Below are 21,103 nucleotides of genomic sequence, written 5' to 3'. Positions count from 1 at the left end.
AAATAGTATGTCTTACCATACTGTGGAAGGCTGTGGACTAGGTGGCCTGCCTGCCTTTGTCTGTCTAGGGCAGGATCTACACTACTGCTTTAAAACGGTTTATAATAGTAGTGACAACTGTTGGGGCCCAGGACACACTCCATATACAGTTTTCAGATTGTTTTCAAAGTGTCATATCCTGCTTGGTGTAGATCTGGCTGGTGCTAAGTGTTGATGGGCAATAGTCCTTATAGTTCTTTAAGCTGGACTTGGACTAGTCAGGCCTTCCACAAAATGATGCCTCCAAATAGAGGACTGTCCACTGGCATAGAGGACTTTCCTCTGTAAAAGAGGGCACATGGCCACCCTACACCTGGGGAACTCATTCGCAGCTCCAAGAGGGAGAACAGGAAGTGGGGGAATATGCTTTATTTATCTAATCAAATCAGGGTAGGTGGGATCTGTGTGCCTCACAATATTGCCTACTTCTGAATAGACAGGTACTGTAGTGAACAGACATTCTTCTGTTAAATCTGAGTAGGCATGCATTGTGGTGCGCTAATTGTACATGGCAGGAGGCTGCATTAGATTTAAAGCACTTTAACAATGCTTCAGTTTGTTGACACTTGTGCTCTGTGGCTGCACAGCTTTTGGTGGTGGTGGTGAGTTGGTGGGAAGGGTTGCTACTTTTGCCTTTGGTCCCTTCCATCACTGGAATAGAGCCCCCAAGAGCATCTCCAAAATGGAATTCGGCACTCAGTCTGAAAAAGTTTCAGGGCAGGCCCATGTTATTTTGCTGCCTGAGGCAAAGGGCAAGAGGGAACAACTCTCCATCCTGTATATGTAAGCCAGTTTAGGGGGTGCAGGACAGGCTGTGTGGGGGAGATGAATGCCTGGGGGACAGCGCTCAGGAGGAATGGCTTTGGGAGCTGCCACTGTTGCTTCACAGCATCTTCCATCTGATTCAGTTGCTTCCCTCTGCCTAATGGCAGAGCCGGCTCTGTTTGGGCCTGCTCTAGTGGTTTCCCTGTTGAAAGTACCAGAATAACTTATTTTGTTGAAATTTTCAGTTCCTTTTCCTTTACAATTCTTTCTCTGCATTTCCATTACAGTTTTCCTCACCGCCCAATCTCTTTCACATCCCTTAGAAGGCACATATGCCATACAGAAAGTTACACAAGCCAGCCATATTTTTATAATATGGATTCTAAATCAGGAGTCTTCTGGGCTTACAAAATTTTACTTCTTTGTTTTGGTAAGACGTTTGCGGGAGAATCTGCTTTATAATAGGGAGGCAGCTCTCAGAGACACACAGCTCACTCTCCAACTCTCCTGCACAGATTAGACATCACACAGGTTGTCCGTAGGTCAGCACTTCCACCATACCCAAACATTTATTTCTCCAAAAACTATTGCTAATGACAACAGATATATTCGTTTCCCCTCAGTACGGATTTAACAATTCCAACACATTTACTCCTCTAATACTGTACAATACTGTACCAAAAAGAAAGAAGAGATGTACCTCCAATATTGTACATAGTAGTATATACAAAGTACAATTTTACAGTTTTTTGTTTGCTTGTTTTGCTTTGAAAGGAAAATATATACACCATATATATATAGATTGGTGTAGAAGATAAGAAACAATGAAAAATTGCTTTAAAAACCAAGAACATTTCATTCCAAACCTATTAAAACAGCTGCTGTTAATTAAACAACAATAACAAACAAAATAATGCACTGAATGGACCCAAACCTGACTTTGCAGGAATAGATTTTAAACACAAAAATTGAACATTGCTGGACTGTGCAATTGAACTGTGTTACATACAGTAGAATAGAGACATTGCTGCCATTAATTTTCAAATATGCTTCAGCATTTCCTGTACTTTGGCTACATGGATTTCGGCCCTTTACGTTACCTTACGTTTCATACTTTAAATATATTGCTCTAGCATTTTGGCACCCACAGAGCTCAATCCATGAAGCTCTACTTCGGCAGATTACAGCCTTCTACTTCCAGAGGGAGAATGAGCAAGAGAGAAAAGCACACAGAAATCCTCTTAAAAATCATTATAGTGCTACTATAGTTGAAGGCTTGAATTTCCATCTCATGGAGTAGTTCACTTGTAAGGAAAGAAACATGTCCTAAAAGATATTGGCTCAAAAGCGATTGTATTTTAAAAAATAAAAATAAAAAAATCTATTTGCTGCAGAAATTCTAAAGTTGTAAAAACAAAACACTCAAACAGACAAAACTATTAATTACTTTCCCACCCCCATGCTTGCAAGATCAGCTAAGATGGAAACATCTTATTAAATCACGTTTCCTTTGATTTTAAGCAGGTGAATAGGAAGTTGTTAAAACGTTTGAAAAGCAGCTACTGCACGTGCATAATTGTTTGTGCGCTACACAGCAGAGAGGCAAGATTGGATTTTTCCTAAGCTTTGTGCGGTCTGAGCATCATTTATAATTGTCTGAGATGGTGGGAGGGGAATTCTGTGAGCTCTCTTCTAAGCAAGGTAGAATTCTCACCATGAATAATGTGTTTTAGGACTCAACTGCCTAGATTTGAGAGATATTCAGCACCACATTCACATCAAACTTTTGTTGTGTGTGTGTTTTAAGAAAAGGTTGCCCGTTTGAGAAATTGCAGCCCATGGTCACCTGTTGCAAGGCTTTCTGGGTAAAGAGATACAGCTTGGCCAAAATGGGCAGGCCTATAACCGAAGGCCAACAAGACTCTGTTTTGTTGCTGTTTCTTAGGCGCATCTCTCATTGAATTTTGTAATTACCCTTACTGAAAGTTTGCAATCTTTTAAGTAAACTAAATATGGTATCCCAGCAAAGATTCAATGACTGTAAACATTTAGTCCTGAAAAGTGTTCAGTCAGATATGCCAGGGGAAAAGAGTGGGCCTCGTTTCCTTAGTAGACTTCAAAAAAGGAGAATGAGACAAGAGTGGAGGGCCTCTCCTTTCCCTGGTGTTCTCTCCCCCACCCTGTATTCCCAGTAATTGCGGGCGAAGGGGAAGATATGGAAAGAGTGATGATACTTGGGGTGGGGTCTTGGCTATCTATTCCCACATTCAGTTTGGCCTGCAGGTGACAACACTAGTCCCCCGAGGCCAGATGTAGTTGTCCTGTTTTCAAATAACAGTGCTCTATAGAAAGGAAAATAGCATGGTCAGAGTTGCAGATCAGACATTTTCTACTGTAATGCGCAGGCATCAGTTTTAGCAGGACTAACCCTTGCAATGGTGACCACAAGGCAAATCAGCCATTCGGCCAGCCAGGAGTCTCAGTGGAGGCTCATGGAAAGTGGCATCCCAAAGCTATTGTCACTGTTGAAGCAAGAGCTAAAGCTGGAAGAGCTCTTGCATTCTTGTGGCATTATCTGAATGAATTATTATTCAAACAATCTTAAGTAGTAAGTGAATGAGGTATTTTTTGCCCCACAAAAAGCCTTCTAAGACTAAGTATGTAGAGCAGTCTTTTCTCATCTGGTGCCCTCCAGATGTGCTGGACTACAACCCCCAGCACCCTAGTTTTACCAGGGCTGGTTGGGGATACTGGGAGTTGTAGTCCAACACATCTGGAGAGCACCAGGTTAGAGAAGGCCGATGTAGAGGACAGATTCCTTCACGATCACAGTGTCATTTAATATTGTCCAGTGCTTCACCAGTCATATTCCAAAGTATTGACATGTGAACGAAGCCTAGCATTCATAAGGGCCTTTAGATTACTAGAGGCTGGAAGAAAGTGGGATGTTAAGCAATAATGGAAACTTGCTGTTCAACTGCCACTTGAAAGAAATGAGACATTGCAGCTGAGTCATAGATGCAGAAGCTCCAAAGATTAACAGATAAAAATATTTATTTCCCTCCAAAGTGTCTGCTTAGATCACCCCAATTTTTTGATAAGAGACAATCTCACCCAAGACCCTGCCAAACAAAGCTGTATGATTCCAGTTATCAACCCTTGCTTTGCATAAGTCAAGCTGTATTTCTCAAATCTAATAGAACATCCGCCCTGAAAAACAAATGTGGAGAGAAGGGCCCAGCTTCACAACTAGCATTTTATGGGCATATCTAATCTACAACCAAATAATGCACTCCTACGTATGTTTACTTGGCAGTAACTCTCACTTTGTTTAATGGGATTTACTCCCAGGTAACCGTGAATGGGATTGCAGCAATCCTGAGTGGGGCTGGAGGGGATTGATGAACCCTACCTGTTTGTAGGACGGTGGTGAAGGGAAATTGTAAAATTGTTTTTTACAATTCTCCTCCCCTCCTCCCATTGACAGCAATGGGGGGTGGAATTAGCTACATCAGCTTCAGGGTGGGCAGAAGTGACAAGCCCCAAACTGGAAAAACAGAGCTGTTTTGGATGTAGTAGATCCAAAGCTGGCTCTTCCCCTCCCCCCAAATGCCACGTTTTAGGGCTTTCCAACCATTACTACCAGTGGGAAAACCACAAGTGCTAGCTTTCCGCTCATGTGCAATGGGGGCTTCCATCATGGTACAGCACCCGCCCCCTCCATCAGCAGTGTTTCTCTTTGCTGGTGGGGGCATCGACCCCATCCAGCCATTAATAACAGGGTAAGGGGGAGGATTCTGCTCTTATTAAGTTTTAAAAATGTCATTCCTTCTTCCCAGTGAACTTGCATGTTTGTAGTTCCGTGTGTGTAAGTAAGGGGAGGGGGAGAGGGATTTCTAAGAGAATTTTCAGTGCCTCACTAAAATAGAATGATGGATGGCTTTTCCCACAAATGGTCCGAAAGTTCAGTGATATAAAATCAATACCAGTTTGTAGTGTAGATATGCCCTAAATCTTATATTTCTCTATCTTCAGTAATTTGTCCACCTGAGAATGTGTAAAAAGCATTCCCCCCTCACCCACCCCAGTAATGCAGGGGCACTTTGCAATAGAAACTGATCCTGAGTCACCTACTAAGAAGATTTTAAACTAGGCAGTTTAGGTAATGTGTTTTTCGGTGGTTGTTGTTGTTTCAAATGTGATGCCTTTTTAAAATAAATTGCTTAGAGCTTGCCTGTGAAAGGATGGTTACCATATGTAGATTTGCAATATAGGTCATGGTGCACATTTAAATTCCAGTTGGATAGCACATGATATGTTGCAAATACTCTGACGTTTCCTTTGTCAGTGTTTTTTCCCCCAGTGTTGAAGGCAGGGGGTGGGGGCAAGCAAAGTTGAATATAGAAAGATTGGTCATTAAAATCTCAAGCCATTAAAAAAAAAAGCCAGTTTTCACCCACATACCAAAATATGTTGCTGATATGAAAGAACCTTTTTGTTGCAAGGTGCCTTGGCTGGCTGGGTTGCTCTTCCCTGGTACAGGACATGGTATAAAACCTAGACAAAATAAGGCATCGCTAGTATGTGTGGAATAATGGTTTCTAAAAAGCAATTCTAGCTGCTCACCATCTTGTGTAGTGGCATCACACTAGTGCTGCTAATGCCTTGTGCTAAGGGTGCTTCATGTGTCTTTAATGATAGGAGTACATTCAACAGGATTTGCTTGACACAGTGCTGCAGCCCTGATCTCGCTTACGCATTAGCAACCCTAACAGGATCTTACCCAATATAATAATAATAATAATAATAATAATAATAATAATAATAATAATAATAATAATAATATCCAGCAGCTTTGCCTGAGTGGAAAACTAATATTAAAAAGAAGAACGGATTAAGAATTCTGGATAGGAAGTCTGTCCCATCCTGAGACTTAATGATCAGGCCTTTCACTTGAGCCTGTAAAAGTCCAAGACGTAGAAGTAACAAGCACACGCATACAAGGGGGAGGAGGTGCAGAATCTAAAAAGGCAACATCTACTTAAAACATTAAGGAACAGTACTGTTCCCCCCAAAATCTTTCACATGGTTTCCTTTTTACCACTGCTTGTGAGATTGTCAAGTCTTACTTAGGCATAATTAAAAAAATATGTTGGGAGATTAAAAGAAAATGTCTGTCCAAAGTTTGTTCACAGAAGATTAAGTATTTTGCTTCTATTAAAATATCACCAACTTATTCCATTCATGAAACCACAAGAAAAACAGACTGCAGCTCAGACCTATAGTATAAAAGAAAACACATTTCAGTTCCTTATCTTGCCCTCAGTTGACAATCAAAGAAGTGTGATAGAATCCATTTTAATTCAGAGTTCTTTTGGTTGGTGGTGATAAAAGCAGCAGAGAAATTCCCTGTTGCTTTTGAAGTGTGCATTTTCTTTTTCTTTTTAAAGATGGTTATGATCTTGAAAAATTAATTCCCATTCAATGCAAACAAAAATCCATTCAGTCTGTTGGAACCTGGAACACTTATAATCCATCATGGTAAATACCAGATACTAAGATGATTCATTTGACTGTCTGTAGAGTAATTGAAGACATTGTGATCTGTCACAGAAATATGCTGCATACTGGATTATGTCCATGTCCTGCAGCAGCTTTTATTTTGTTCGCCTTATGTTGCCATACTACAAGCTCACAGCAGACTAAGAAAAAAAAGACACACACACACACACAGAGAGAGAGAGAGAGAGAGAGAGAGAGAGAGAGAGAGAGAGCAAGTTTAGGACTGTTCAGAACTAGAGAGATTAGCTTGCACCCATATCATCTTACAAAGAACATTACAGATGTACATATTTGGGGAAATGCCACTGCAGAGGGAAGTGGGGGTGGAGAGAGAGAGTGAACAGTAGCTGTTTTTCAAAATGTAATTATTATTATTTTCATTTTGTCTCCTGAATCCTTATTAAAGGACACAGAGACTGTTCTGGAGAAACGAGTTTAAAATCTCATTTCAAAGTATTATGTTACTTTTTGTTCTGGAAGCACCAAGTGAAGTAGGGATGTAAGCTCTCCCACTTATGGTTTCCCCCATAAGAATTGTTTAAGCTTAAATGAAGACATGCATGTGTGCATGTGGTATGCCTCAATTAAACCAAGGCTCTGCTTGTGTGGCGCTATTCTTGATGTTTTACTTAGGACAGAAAAGTGAGACCACACACCCCTGAAAAGAGGCAGGCTGTAATTGAAAGTTAACAGACTTTGTGGCACCACTGGGCATTGTAGTAATGCACAAAAATAGACTCCAGGCATGCCCAAGTCCACCTAAACCAGTGGGATGAACAATATTATATTGTTTCCCTATAGTGGCTGAAGTACAGAAGTCCTTTCTACCAACCTCCAAAACACGAGGACACTGAACGTTTCTCCTAGTGATCAGACACATAAACAAGGCATTGTCTAGAAACAGACTATTTAGTCCTGTCCTTTCCTTTCCTTTCTGATTTCATGGTGACCTGATACCAAACTTTCTGTGCCTCAGGTTACACAGAGTTGTGATGCCCTACTGCCTAGTAGCACTGATAGAGGTGCAAAGTGAGGTTTAATTAGCTGGGCTTTCCTGCTGGGGATATCCCTGGCAACAGTAACTTACAAACTAATCTTCAGCAGAAGTTCAATACTAATTAAATAGAAATGTTAATGTCTCCTTAACAGGATCCCCTCTTCTGAAACAAAAATGCTATATTCACAGTAGGGTTTCAAGTTCAGACAGTACAGGACTTGTCAGTAGACTGTTGAGATGCTGAGGTGACGGCAGGAGTTGTGGTGTTTGTTTTGGGGAAAACGGCAGGCTTCGGCCTGGTTGCTGGAGGTTTGACCTGGGCAGCCATTTTGACAGACTTTGCTGGCCTGAAGGCGCAGGGAATGTCACTCGCAGTGCTGGCACTCCGCTGGAAAGCTGGTTCAGAGTCCTTGAGGATCTGAGTATGCAAAGGGCTGGAAGGCTCTGAGGTGGGCGCCACAATGGGGGAGGTTTTCAGTGGTTCCAGGGTGTCAAGAACAACATCCGGCGTGTGCTTCACATTGCTTTGCCTTTCCAGCTCCCGCAGCTCATTCAGAGCAGAGTTCATAGTAGCTTCAATATCCTACAAAAAGAGAAATCAGAAGTGATTACAAGGAGCTAGAAACTAGCTCAGCTCTGTGGTGACTGGAAAACATTAAGCAAAGGCAGAGAGTGACTGACTCAAAATCCAAAGTTGCTCCTGTCAGGGCAGGAATGATATTCTACTGAAAACCCCTGAACCAACACTATTCCTCTTGGCAAGGCCAATCTACTGGTCTTGCCAGTAATACAAACACAATGGGAAACTATAGGAGGACCAGCACAGTGCTAACTGAGTGAAGTTTGATGCAGATCCAACCCACCAAAAAACAAAACAAAAACGCCCTGCCTTTAGGATTCAACTGGTAGAGATTTCAGCTGGATCAAGCATGGTTTCATATAATTGCTTGGATGGACCGGAGTTATGTTTTCCTCACTTTATGAACATCAGCAATTGCATCTTCTCTTTTAACCCTTGAAACTAGAGCTCAGCGGCCTCTTTGGTTGTATTTTGATGTGATGGGAAGCTTTCTGAAGTGCTCAGTCTGGTAGGGCTGTTTGCTGTATGTGTACGTATTTTGGATCACATTTGTTTTTGGTGACTCCCTTTTGTTGGCTGTATGTGTAGTGCAAACTATACATTGAAGACAAATTGTTGCAAAATTTTCAGTCAGGAGTGAGTGCCAATCCTAAGTGAGTACCAAACTCAGATCTCTCTTCCTTATCGGATAGCTAGCAAAAACACAAAAAGTAATCATTCTGACAGATAATATTCTGTTCTTCTTATCCATCTCTTTGGTATATACTGATGATCCTTGAGGATGTTGAGACTCATGAAATGAATGGAAATGTATCTAAGCCATTAACTACACGATTAATAAGCAACCCTAAACCAGGACCATGGCACTTATCAGCAACTCTTCACTGAAGCTATTTGCTTATTTTATGGCATTTTAAAAATCCACAGACGCCTTGCAGATATATGTGAAATTGTTGCTTCCTTGGACGCGTTTTTCTCACTTTCTATGAATGATGCCAGAAATCAAGCAAGATGTGAGAAGGAACAAACATCAAGACAGTGTTTTGCTTTTAACCTTGGTTGGATCATGAGCTACAGCTTTACTTAGAATTTCAGCGATGGATATGGCCTTGACTGGCATAATAAGATTCTTGGAGTTTCCATGACTCACAGCTTGGCTACAACATTTCCGTTTCCTCACAGGCATTTAAGGCACATAGAGAGGTAAATCAGTCAAGGAGGAGGACAAACCAAGGACAGTAACTCAGTGTGTCTTATCGAAGTCTGAAAACATTTAAAAGCAAAATACAGATCTCTGAGAGACACTGGTGTCAAATGGAAGATGAGTACCTCACAGCGTTTGAAATGACACCTGAGAGGACATGAAGGGGGAACTCTACTTTAATACAACCCATTTTTCTTTTTATTGATTGTCTTCTCCCATGGAAACAGTGAATTACATTGTGGCAGGAAGAGGAGAATGGAAAAAAGCAGAGTTTAATTGAAAACAAAACAGTCTGATATGTGCTATTTGAAGCATTGCAAAAAGATATCAAGCCAATGTGATCCATATATAAGCTACTCATAAAGACAAGGAATTAAATATACCACCATAGCAAAAAACATCTCTGCAGAAGAGGACCACAACAGGCATTTCAGACTGAGCTATGGGGTAAGAGGTGTGGCAGTTGGGCTGCTCAATATGCCCAAATACCAGCACTGATGCTAGCAGCAGCTGGTGTGGTCTGCTTACAATTTGATCTGCAGTGTCAGAAAGAACCTGAAATGGCTTGTGGAAAGTTCAGCATCAAAAGGCTATTACAGGTCTTTGAAATAGGTAAGATGAGAACACAGGATAGGCACATATGATCTGGCACAACTTCGTGTGTGTGTGTGTGTGTGTGTGTGTGTGTGTGTGTGTGTGTGTGTGTGTAGGTCCTCCCCCATGGGTGTGTGTAGTGTGGTGTGATTCAAGAGATTTAGACAATGTGTGTGGATAATATATACACAGTTTTGCCTGCTTATTTCAAAGACCAGACTTCTGGAAGCTTTGACCTGACCTGTTAGTATTTGGTGGGACCTTACTTTGATGTTTTATATAGTTTCTCCCCTTGTTCTTTAAAATTAGTAGTTATATATTTTTAAAATACACTGAAGCCTGCCCCAAGCCCACAGAAAAAGGCAGGATAAACAATGAAATGAAATAGTTGGAGAGTTGAAGGCTGTAGCTTGACCAGGCCTGATATAAACATTATTGCTACCAGAATACCTTCCTCTCTCTGAGCCTCCATTTGGCATCTAGCAGCCTTGTGATTTCCCCCCTTTCAGTATAACTTGCTTTTTTGGAACGCCTAGCTTTGTAATAGGAGATTCAAGTGTGCCTAAGCTTTTGACAGACCCATCATGTACTGAAAAGCAGAAGACCTGGTCAAGCATCCAAGTACAGTTGGAAAGGAAAGCAATGGAAAACTCTTCTCTATGTAGTACTGTACTGACAGTCTTAGCTATACGGCTGTCTCTGGAGAAAGGAATGATATTTCAAGCCTCTGGCAGTTTTAATAAATGGTTTCCGATATGTTCTGGGATTGCCCAGTTCTATAGGTTGACTGAGATTCACTATTGTTGTTTGTCAACATAAAAGTATACTGTATCAGTTCCTGTTGCTAAAGGATTAAAAGGTGAACAGAGGCATATTACGCAAACAGAGATATGGAGTTGGATCTCAAAAGAGCAAATCTAAACAAAATTGGGATGCACGGCTTCCCTGCTGAAGTCAGTAGGATTCTTTAAACAAAATTACATGGGCCTGCATCCCACTCTGGACAAAGATAATAGAGATGTTGCACTATCAACCCTTTGTCAAAACAGTACCCATGTCAAAAGGTGGAGGGGAGGGAGGGAATCACATGACACTGAGCACTTTAAAGCTAGTTTCCCCCACTGAACTGAGTAGAAATATTTAGACAAGAGAGGTTTCTTCACTGTGTGGGCTTGGTTTAAACATCTCAGCACCCACATCTGGCCACAGCTGTACACACACACACACACACACACACACACACACACACACACACGTGAATCCATCTCAATATTCTTGCCAACAGAAACAAACAGAGCTGCTTTGTTTGAAGGTAGCTCCTTATCACAGATTGAAACTTAGAAGCACAAAAAAGGGGGGTTTAGGAAAGTCCCGGACAAATAAGACAGATTGCTTTTATTTCAGTGGTGTTCTTTCATGATCCTTCAACCTCTAACCACAGCCAAATAAACTCATAGAACTGGCTGAAGGTTTAAAACATTGACACTGAACACCCTGCTTTTCAAACATCTTGGTCTGAGGTTCTAACAGTATTGGAACAGTAATTTTTTTTTGGTAACAGACACCCACACTTTGGAAAGCATACGATATTAATACTGTATGTGGATTCTCTTCTCCCAGGTAGTTAATAACATATGCTGAGTTTTTAAACTGACCTCAGAATAGTTGTTTTAAATTATACTGCTGTTTTTATGCTTTTAAATTTTTGTGTATTTGTCTTTAATGTTCACTGTTTTTAACTTTTGTACACCACCCAGAGAGCTTCAGCTATGGGGCGGTATATAAATGTAAAGGATAAAATACATAAATAAATAAAACCTTCACAAATGTTTCTCCCAGTGGACTCAAGGGAAGCAAAATTACATGATCAAGCTTTGCGAATAGTGATAATAAATGGCAAAGCCACGCAGTGAAGAAATAAACAAGATATTAATCCAGATAACTGTACTAAAAAAAGCAGGGCTGCTGAGAGTAGTTATAATGGTATTATGGGTCCATTCCCTGGTTTGTTGGTCTCAGCAAAGTGCTACATTATCAGCTGTAGAAAGCGAAAAGCAGGGAAAGGATATAAAAATTTAGAGCAAGTGTGTTTACATGCAGTACTCACCAAGGTGGAACACCTGGGCAGTGAGAGATAAGTTACTATTACACAGGATGATAACATCCAGCAAAAAAGACATAAACTCTATAAACAAAGAAGTTCTAGATAGTCTGTGGCCCCTTTCAACTTCAATATTGATAGATAACTAGAATCTCAAGGGCTGTCAAAGGCTCGAGTGACTCCCTGCTTACCTGGTAGGGCTTCAATTGTTGGCAGTACAAGAATCTGGCCAAGTCTCTGACATCTATCCTGCCTGCTATGCCAACTGCTTATAAAACTAACAGGAAGCATAGTCTGACATTAGTATTCTGCCATAATACGAACACTAGGACATGAGGGCTTCAGCAATTCCTGCATGGGCATGCAAAGAGAAGAAGCTATTAACTTTCTCTCAAGGTCTAAGGGAGTTACACATGACCAAAACTGGGTCATGTATCCAAGGTTCTTAATAAAATGCATCTGACTGGGATGCTTTAAGACTTAAACAACCTTGAAAACAAGTTAAACGTGTCCCCTTTTAAGCCTCTGTTGCAGTTTGCTGCCAAAATTCAGTGGCAAGCAGTCAATTTTTTTTGCTGTTGCACTACCAAATTTCAACAGTGAGGCAGTGGTAGGACTGCAGCCTGCAGATGGTTCTGGGAGGTAGAAAATTACTCCCAGATACGCCCCCCCCTCAAGTTGCCCACCCCTGATTTAAATAAAGGAAATGGGTCCTTTCCAACATATATGAATCTATGGAAATTGGTCCCACACTAACTAAACATAGGAATTGTTTCATGCTTTTTGGATTGACTAGACATGCAGCAATCACAAACTGAGCTGGCATTTTAGAACTGAAAGAAACAGAAATTCAAAATTTTTAATTTTAAAAATTCAGATTTGAATTTGAAATTCAAAATCAAAGGTTACCTCAGAATTCAAAACTTGACTTGTTTTGATCACCTCTAAGGGGACGTTTCCTGATCTGAAGCAAATACTGAAGCAAAATATAAAATATTGACATCAAACAATATTTGTTGCCAAAGTAACAACATTCAAAGAATTTCTAGAATATATTTTGAGTATGAGATGAATGCCAGTGAATATTCAATATCAAAATTCACAAAGAAGAATTTGTAAAAGAATGGCAGGCGTGGAATGGAGAAGTTCATTTGCTAGTATATGGAACTTAACTCAGCCTGGCCTAGAATCCTATTACCTGTGCAATGACTTCAGGGTCCATAGGTCGGTGGTTATTAAAGCTCTTTGACCTTCCTGCAGTCACATTTTTCCGGATGTGGGGGCTATCTATCCTGTTCTTCAGAGAAGCATGTCGGCTGAGAGAGTTCAGGCTCCCATGGCCACTGATGGAACATGCATCTGGTACCTCCTTTGGGAGACTTTGGCTCATAATTGGTTGTGAGGAGGGACGCGAACTGGCCACAGCTCCTGGCGGGGCTGGTTCTCCCAGTGAGCTGGGCAGCCCATGGCTGTCACTTTGACGGAAACCTCTTCGTATACTGCCAGACTCGGGTCTCTTTCTTTGCCTGTCATCATGAAAGTAGCACAGGAAAGTTATTTTAAAAATGTGGCATAAAATTAGCATTTTAACCTAAGCAATTCCAGAAGGAAAAGGATACCGAAGTCATACAACAAGCAACTACTTTATTGTAACAACAAGCCAATGTGGTATAGAGGTCAGAGTGCCCGACGAGGCATGCAAAGGTACAGGTTCTAACCCAGTTGGTCATGAAACTTAATGGATTACTTTGGCTGGTCACCATCTCTCAGCCTAACCTACCAGACAAGGTGTTGTAAAGATTGGGGCGGTAGAATTTTGTGCCAAAAAGAGAGAATTAGTCTCAAGACGCTGAAAAAGTAGTTTTATTCTTTAAGAGGACTAACGTGTTTCAGCCCAATAGGATATTTGTGGCCTTCCTCAAGGGAATTGTTAAAAAGCCTTCAGAAAACTCTGTCAGGACCGTCTCATACATTTGAAAATATTAGGCAGGTATACTTCTCTTGGGATAAAAGATGAATTGGGATGCAATCAAGATGTGAGCTAGAAGAACCACTGGCCCAACACATTAAGACAATTCAGGGATTCTTAAGTATTTTTAAAATGTTGTAGGAATAAGACAGGATTTCTGTTACAACAAAGATGCAGCAATTAAGGAATGGATTACAATGTAAGTAAGTACCTGTCTCTGACAGCAGACCATTATGAATTCAGACTAGATGCAGTATGGTGAAAAACAATGACTAGATAATTCAGTCTTTCGAGGGTATGAGTTAGATGGTTATGATTTTGTTATTCCAGGGAGAATATAACACTATTTTGTTTAGTAAATTGCAAGATGGGCTTAACATTCCCATGGAAGACTTTATTGTTAAACCACATGTGGATTTGTATGTGAATTTAAGGTAGCACCTGGAAATGTATATAAATGAAACAAGGGACTGAAAATACTGGAAGTGTCATGATGTTGCAGGAGACAATGTGGGGGAAATCAATCAAGGAAGGTGGTGGATTCTCAGATACTCAAAAAAGATGTCATAATATACAAACTAATCAAGTGCAAAATTAATTTGAATGTTCAAAGGATAAGTAAAAAAGATATCCTGGTTGGATATAGCAATCATAATGACCGCTTTTTATATTAATTTCATAACAGTAGACAGATCTTTCTACAAAATAGAAGAGTTGATATTGACTCTTACTTATTGATGTTTGCAAGATAAATGTCTGCAACGTGGCTTCCAGTTGGGCAATTGGAACCAGCTCTCGCTGTCACTTTTTCTTCAGGTGGCTCAGAGTTTACTTCTATTTCAGATTTTGGGCTTGATCTTTCCGATATGCCATCCTCACTAGGAAGAAAAGAAGTCACAATCCTAAATCCTATGTTATGACTGCAGGATACGCTATAAGAGGTTGCAATGGCTACTACCATCACCACAATGTTTGCTTTATTCAAAGTCAATATCTTACTTAAACGGACCCTTACAACAGTCAAAAGGCAGTATGTAAGATCAGGGTGCTCTATGTACTATATTCAGAAATCTGAAAATACAGAGCAAGTAAGGTTCAGAATACCCCAAGGAGTGGGTGGAGAGCATGTGGCCCTCTAGATGATATTAATCTACCATCATCTCCAACTACTGGCCATACTGGCTGGGGCTGATGGAAGATGGAATCCAACCACATCTGGAGACCCACAGGATCCCCATCCCTGCCTTAATCTGTGATAAACGTTTTAAGACATCCCTCCCCTGCCTCGCTCAGAAATAATATTAACCCAGACCTCATTCTTCCAAGCATTGTGTCCCAATGATCTTAAGAGGTTAACATACGTGTCCTGCACAACGATGTACTGATGAGGGATCAGACCATCAATTCCATTGTGGCGGCCCTCCCACCAGTCGTCAGAGGCCCGGTGATAAAGCAGGAGGGAAGCTCCCTTTTTAAAAGACAGCTCACGTGCTGTCCGTCCAGTGTAGTCAAATTTGGCTATTGCTTCAATAGGTTCACATTCTACAAAAAAACAAAAGCATTTTAATGGAAGATCGTGTTTACAAAAGGCTTGCAAATTTAATCCACTGGCCTTTTTGTTGTTGTTCAAAGATCCATATATGTCGTCTGTGAAGAAGAAGCAAGTCAAACAGGCATTAAAGTTAAGACAAGGGCCAGTCAAAAGTTCATTATATTTCACCTAGCAATTGTTCATTGTACCCCAAACAGCAGCACCCTCAGGTGGCCTGGAAAGGACAAGGACTTCCAATGCCCAGCAGGCCCACCCGCCTCTCCTCTCTGCAGATGGGAGCAGCCAGTTAGTCTCTGTCCATTGATTACCACTCAGTGATCACCAAGGAAGGCAACAACATCACTGCAATTATTGCCCCTGCTGAGTTGTCAGTAGCATTTGACACAATAGAATTGCTGGGGAAGAAAACCATTTAAAATCCAGGTCTCTGTCCTAAAGCAGGACTGTTAAATAAATGTAAACCTCATGCCAGGACCCTTCAAGATTACACTTAGGATGGTTTAACTCGCACAGTACCAACAGCAGAAAGTAGGAGCAAACGAAATGCCCCATGCCAGAGGTGACTGCCTAATTAATGAAAGTGCAGTTAGATGTCCAGACAGGTCCAGTATAAGTGAGCCGCCATGATGTTACAAGGGGAAGCTCAGAGACCACAGCCCTTTTCATGTAGTACATCTCTATCTTCACAACTGACTGAAATCGTCTAGAGATCAGGAAAGTATTAGAGCAGCAGATCATTTTTGTGGTTCTAGCTACAAACATGGTCAAACAGCTCAAATCTATCTTGCCACTCACTCCAATTCTTCCAACAAGCTTATATGTAGATATCTTTTACATCTACAGGAACGCTATTACATTGATCTTCATAAATAAATTTTGGCTCAGAGTATTCAAACTAGGATCAATTACGAAAGACAATGAGGGACAACAGCCTCATTTGTTGCTGGTGACTTGCTGATGTCATAGCTAGAGATGGAAGGTTAGATCAGACTTACATGCCAAAATCTTATCTTGGACAGGCACATTCTGCAGTTTGTATGGACTTAGCCCTGGAGAGAAAAGCTCCAGGAAAAACTGTGGTTTTCTAGCAAATACTTAGTGTGAAGTTTACTAGAAGTACTTTTTACAAAGAGAAGAACAGATATTTCAGCCAAAAAAGGTTTACCCAATGCTAACATGAAAGCAGTTGGGAAATTACAGCATGTTGAGATATATAGATCTCAATCTGTACCAATATCCAGCAGACAGTTTATGTGCCATCAGACAGAATTATCTGGAGTCCAAGAATATACGCAAGCTGCTAATACCAAAGACCATTGAAAGGGGAACACGCCTAGCAGTCCATTATCCCCCCAAAATGGATAGAATGGCATTAGCTTGTCAAGATTTCCCTTACTGGCTTCTTTTTAAGAATTTCCCTTGGAAACATTGCTTTGCATTTTCTACCAAGGACATGCTGCATGAGTGCTGTGTGATGTGCACAGCAATTTTTTGGGAAAGCGACATTTCCGAATATCCTCCCAAGTTTTGATGGAAGATGGCAGCTGTAGGTGACTGGCATGCAAAGTGGCATCCGGGAAGGGAAATGTCCCCATGTCTGCCTGCAGAGCTCATCTACACCAAGCAGGATATTGCACTATGAAAGTGGTATATAAAAGGCAGGAGCCACACTACTGCTTTATAGTGGTACTGAAGTGAACTGACAACTGTTGGGGCTCGTGACACAACTGTTAGTTGCCCTTCCCCCTTTCATGCCTCCAGTGGAGGACAGCACCTACTAACAGAGACAGCATTGAAGTAGCCGTGCTTACCATCATCACTTGTATGGTGTTCAGTGGCCATATCCTGAGCTGAATCTTCTGTGGAAACTGTCTCCCCATGGGGGCTTTCACTGTAAGAAGAAATAGAGAGGGTTATATTGATGGGATTTGTCCACCTTGTTTCTAAAAAGCCCCCCCCCCCCAGACAGATAATTGGCATGCGGCACTTCAGGTATTGCAGTTATACCTGAAATTCAATTCGGAAATCGCAGCCCTCCCTAACCTGGCACCCTCCATATATTTTGGACTACAACTCCCAGGACTCCTCACCAATGGAGTCTGGGGAAGATTAAAACTGAACTCCAAAACATCTGGAGATGCCAGGTTGGGGAAGGCTGCTCTAGTGTTTTTCTAGAAAGGAATATTTGATGGGGACATGCAGTGCACGAAGTACAGACAGTAGTAATATGTTGTAGCTTTGGTGACTACAATAACTTTCTTCTTGATCTCACTTCCAACAAAACATAGTGGTGGTCATCAATTTGGATGGCTTTAAAAGAGGGTTAGACAAATTCCTGGAGAAGGCGATCATTGGCTACTAGTCTTGATAGCTATATGCTATGTCCAATAGCAAAGGCAGCAATCTCATGTACACCCGTTGCTGGGGAACATGGGTGGAAGGGTGCTGCTGCACTTGTGTTCTGCTTGTGGGTCAACAGCTGTTCGACCTTTGTGTGAACAGAATCCTGGACTAGATGGACCCAGCATGGTTCTTATGTTCTGCACAGGGGAATGCAGAAGGGAAGCCCCTACATCACACAGGAGTGCTAGACATGGGGGCTTGGGAATGAGTCAGAAGGTGGGAGGGGCATGCCCTACTATGACATCCTCCATCTACCCTAGCACTGGAGAACATGTGAAGTTGCCTTATATTGAGCCAGAGCATTGGTCCATCCAGCCCTATGACATCTACTCTGATTCTTGAGGGTTTCCAGTAGAAGACTTTCCTATCAACTTCTAATTGGAAATGCCAGGGATTGAACCAGAGACCAGAGGAGCTATGGCACCTTCCAAAACGTTTTGCTGGTGCAGTGAAGCACCTGAAAACATATGGCAAAGGGAGTGTTGTGTATGTGGCTTCAATGGAAGTTTCAGACAAGTGGCTTGCATACAATGTAGCTTTAGCTGTTGCAACATAAAGTGAGGCTTATGTTGCAAAGGCTACAACCACGAATAAGACATGGCTGAAATGTAAACCACTCACACATAAAGCCATATCTCTCAATGGCTTCACTACAATAACCGCTTTCTTTCTATATGCACTAGGCCCAAAGGCTTTCAGGGGGGAAAAATCGGCATAGGTAGTCAAGAAAATACTTCATTTATGTTGGTTTGGATTTCAAGCCCCCTCTACAAAATGACACTGATCCTCCAAAAAAAAAAATGGGGAGTCCCCCACCCCATCCCAGTGCAGTTTTCACTTCCTTTTTTTAAAAAACACACACACCAAGTTGTCTTGTAGTGGGGGTCAAAATTGTGGACACTTTTTGAAATTTTCATGTTTTGCAACTTTGCATGCTTATAGAAAACGTTCTGTTTCACGAAATCCAAACGTTTATATATCAATTGAAAGATCTGATTCACGTAATACAACCATCCTGCTTCTTTTCCTGGGTGTCCAATCAACTCTTTTCTTTGGTACCATTGCTCTATTTATGATGTACGTACGTATACTTTTGAGAAATACTTCAAATATTCACACAATCTCCAATTGCGCTTCAGTTACAGAACAAACAGCAAAACTGACTTTCCCCTACTTGAAACATGATGCATTGCAGCTACTGCCATGTGATTGGCCAGTAGGGTTTGCAATTCCAATCTGCTTCTTCACTCAGTCACACCTGTTTGTTTTTAGACTAAACTTTTTTTGTACTGCAGATATTTGCATTCTGTTTTAGTATTGAATTCAGCATTAAATTCTCTTTCAATTGATATAGAAACATTTGAATTTTGTGAAACAGAACATTTTCTATAAGCATTCAAACTTGCAAAACACGAAAATTTCAAAAAGTGTCCACAATTTTGGCCACCGCTGTAGGGCACAGAAGCACTCAGGCACAGAGGTGCTACTTGGCACCAATTTTTTAAAAATATATTAGACAGAGAAGGTGATAGGAGCTATGGGTTGATGCAGTCCACCACAGGAACAGCGTAGTGCGGCTGAGAGATCCCCATATAGCATAACAGTCCCCTGTTGCCCATACTCACCAGACAAGGCCATTATGGGGGTTGGGAGGCCTGTGTGCTTCTCCCATATTCTGGTCCAGCCTTCCTCCTCTCCTTTTGCTTGAGGAAACATGATCTGAGCTCATGTCCCTTGACTCAGTGGTGTGCGTGTGAGGTCTGAACAGGAAGCACACACAGGCCTCCCCATATACCCTTTTAAGTCCTTGGCCTACACAGTGTCCACACAGTGGAGTGGGGAAGGAAAGACAGGGCTCTGATATGCCCAATGGGAATCCTTCTCTGTGTGGACAGGTGTACATGCAGGAGACTGGATAGAGCCTTGTATTGAAGGGGAGCGGGGTGGGAGAGGGGGTTGGAATTGGTTTGAGAACTCCAACATTTTCAGAGCTCTCAATAATAATTAGAAGATGCCATTTTTGCCCTCTTAGGATAGTACCAATATCAAATAAAAACTTGTTTCAACATTCTTGGAGCTGTTAGAGAAACCAAAAAACAAACAGCAAAAAAACACTTTGGCCTAGTGATGTGCTTCATATTCTGTCTCTTTTCTGGCAAAATGGTAAGAACCTAAGGTTATATACAATTAAAATTGACTGACTGACTGACTGGCTTCATATTGTAGGTATTAACCAACAGCCATTTTTAATCAAAGTGGTTGTGTCTGCATGCATATGCATGTTCCACAAAATTGAGCATCTCGTTACAATTAATCCATATAAACCCACAGATTTTAGCTGCCTCCAGAACTTGCATCGTAGTAGGCGTTAGGCAAGCTTTCTATATTTTCAAGGCAGGATAAAGGATTTAAATCTAACAGCTAATGTTTCATAAAGATTTTGAGATAATGCAACACACAAAGTGGAATGACGAACAGTGGGAAAGCGATGACTACATTGCATTTCTTCTCCTCTCCCAGCTTAATTCTCACTCAGAATTCCTTTCCTTGGTCTAAAGAGATATTTTTTCGTAACTCTTATGGGCCCTCTTGGAAGCTGTAAGAGGTCAATGAATAGGCAGAACTGAAGAATATAAATGCTTTCAAAAAAATGTTTACGCAAACTAGCTTAGCCACTAGGGGACCCCTGTGCCACGTGCAAAGCTCTGAAGCCGAGTCCTCCATGCAGTATTACATAATCCTATTGTTGCTGGGGAACATGGGCGGGAAGGTGGTGTTGCACCATGAACTGCTTGTTCATCCCTGGCGGATAGCTGGTTTGCCACTGTGCGAACAGAGTGCTGGACTAGATGGACCCTTGGTCTGATCCAGCATAGCTCTTCTTATGTTCTTATGTTATGAATCATCACTGGTGATGACCAGCTACCAGATGGCTCCCCTAGCTTAATCACTCTCCACACAAGGAAATAATCAGAACTTGGGGCAAATTCACATGATAAAGTGTGTTTCTCCACCTCACTCCCGTCACCTTTAGCAGGATAGCTCTATGAGCCCTGGTCTTGTGGACACTACAACACTCATTCAAAGTGCAGGCCAATGCATTTTCACATGTTTTCCAAAACCAAAACTTCTCATTACAGTTTGTTCTGCAATTGTTGGACCACCTATAAGACTGCAATGCAAATGGACTTCTGAAGTGACTGGAAAGTTGACTTAATGTAGGGAAAAAACCCCACCATGGCCATATATGCAAGAAACTGATGTGCTAAAAAAAGAAGAAAAAAAGCTGAACTGCAATGTATAAAGGAGCTTTTCACATTGAGACTTAAAAGGATCA

General features: G+C 41.4%; 1 protein-coding gene across 4 annotated transcripts in view; it reads right to left on the bottom strand.

Moving 5' to 3' along the window:
* Positions 1 to 5,632: 5,632 nt before the first annotated feature.
* SRGAP2 (SLIT-ROBO Rho GTPase activating protein 2) overlaps positions 5,633 to 21,103 on the bottom strand; it is a 205,287-nt gene continuing 189,816 nt past the window's right edge. For all 4 annotated transcript variants that reach the window (XM_063142633.1, XM_063142642.1, XM_063142648.1 and 1 more), the window contains exons 19-23: positions 17,175 to 17,254; positions 15,173 to 15,353; positions 14,543 to 14,689; positions 13,041 to 13,368; positions 5,633 to 7,946 (exon numbers count right to left, since the gene is read on the bottom strand). In XM_063142633.1, coding sequence (XP_062998703.1) covers positions 7,566 to 7,946; positions 13,041 to 13,368; positions 14,543 to 14,689; positions 15,173 to 15,353; positions 17,175 to 17,254 — 1,117 coding nt within the window. In that variant the 3' untranslated portion in view covers positions 5,633 to 7,565. The remainder of the gene's footprint in view (positions 7,947 to 13,040; positions 13,369 to 14,542; positions 14,690 to 15,172; positions 15,354 to 17,174; positions 17,255 to 21,103) is intronic.

This window comes from Elgaria multicarinata, chromosome 1, assembly GCF_023053635.1.
Source record: "Elgaria multicarinata webbii isolate HBS135686 ecotype San Diego chromosome 1, rElgMul1.1.pri, whole genome shotgun sequence".
NCBI classification, from domain to species: domain Eukaryota; kingdom Metazoa; phylum Chordata; class Lepidosauria; order Squamata; family Anguidae; genus Elgaria; species Elgaria multicarinata.
This window is presented reverse-complemented; position numbering and strand designations above follow the sequence as displayed.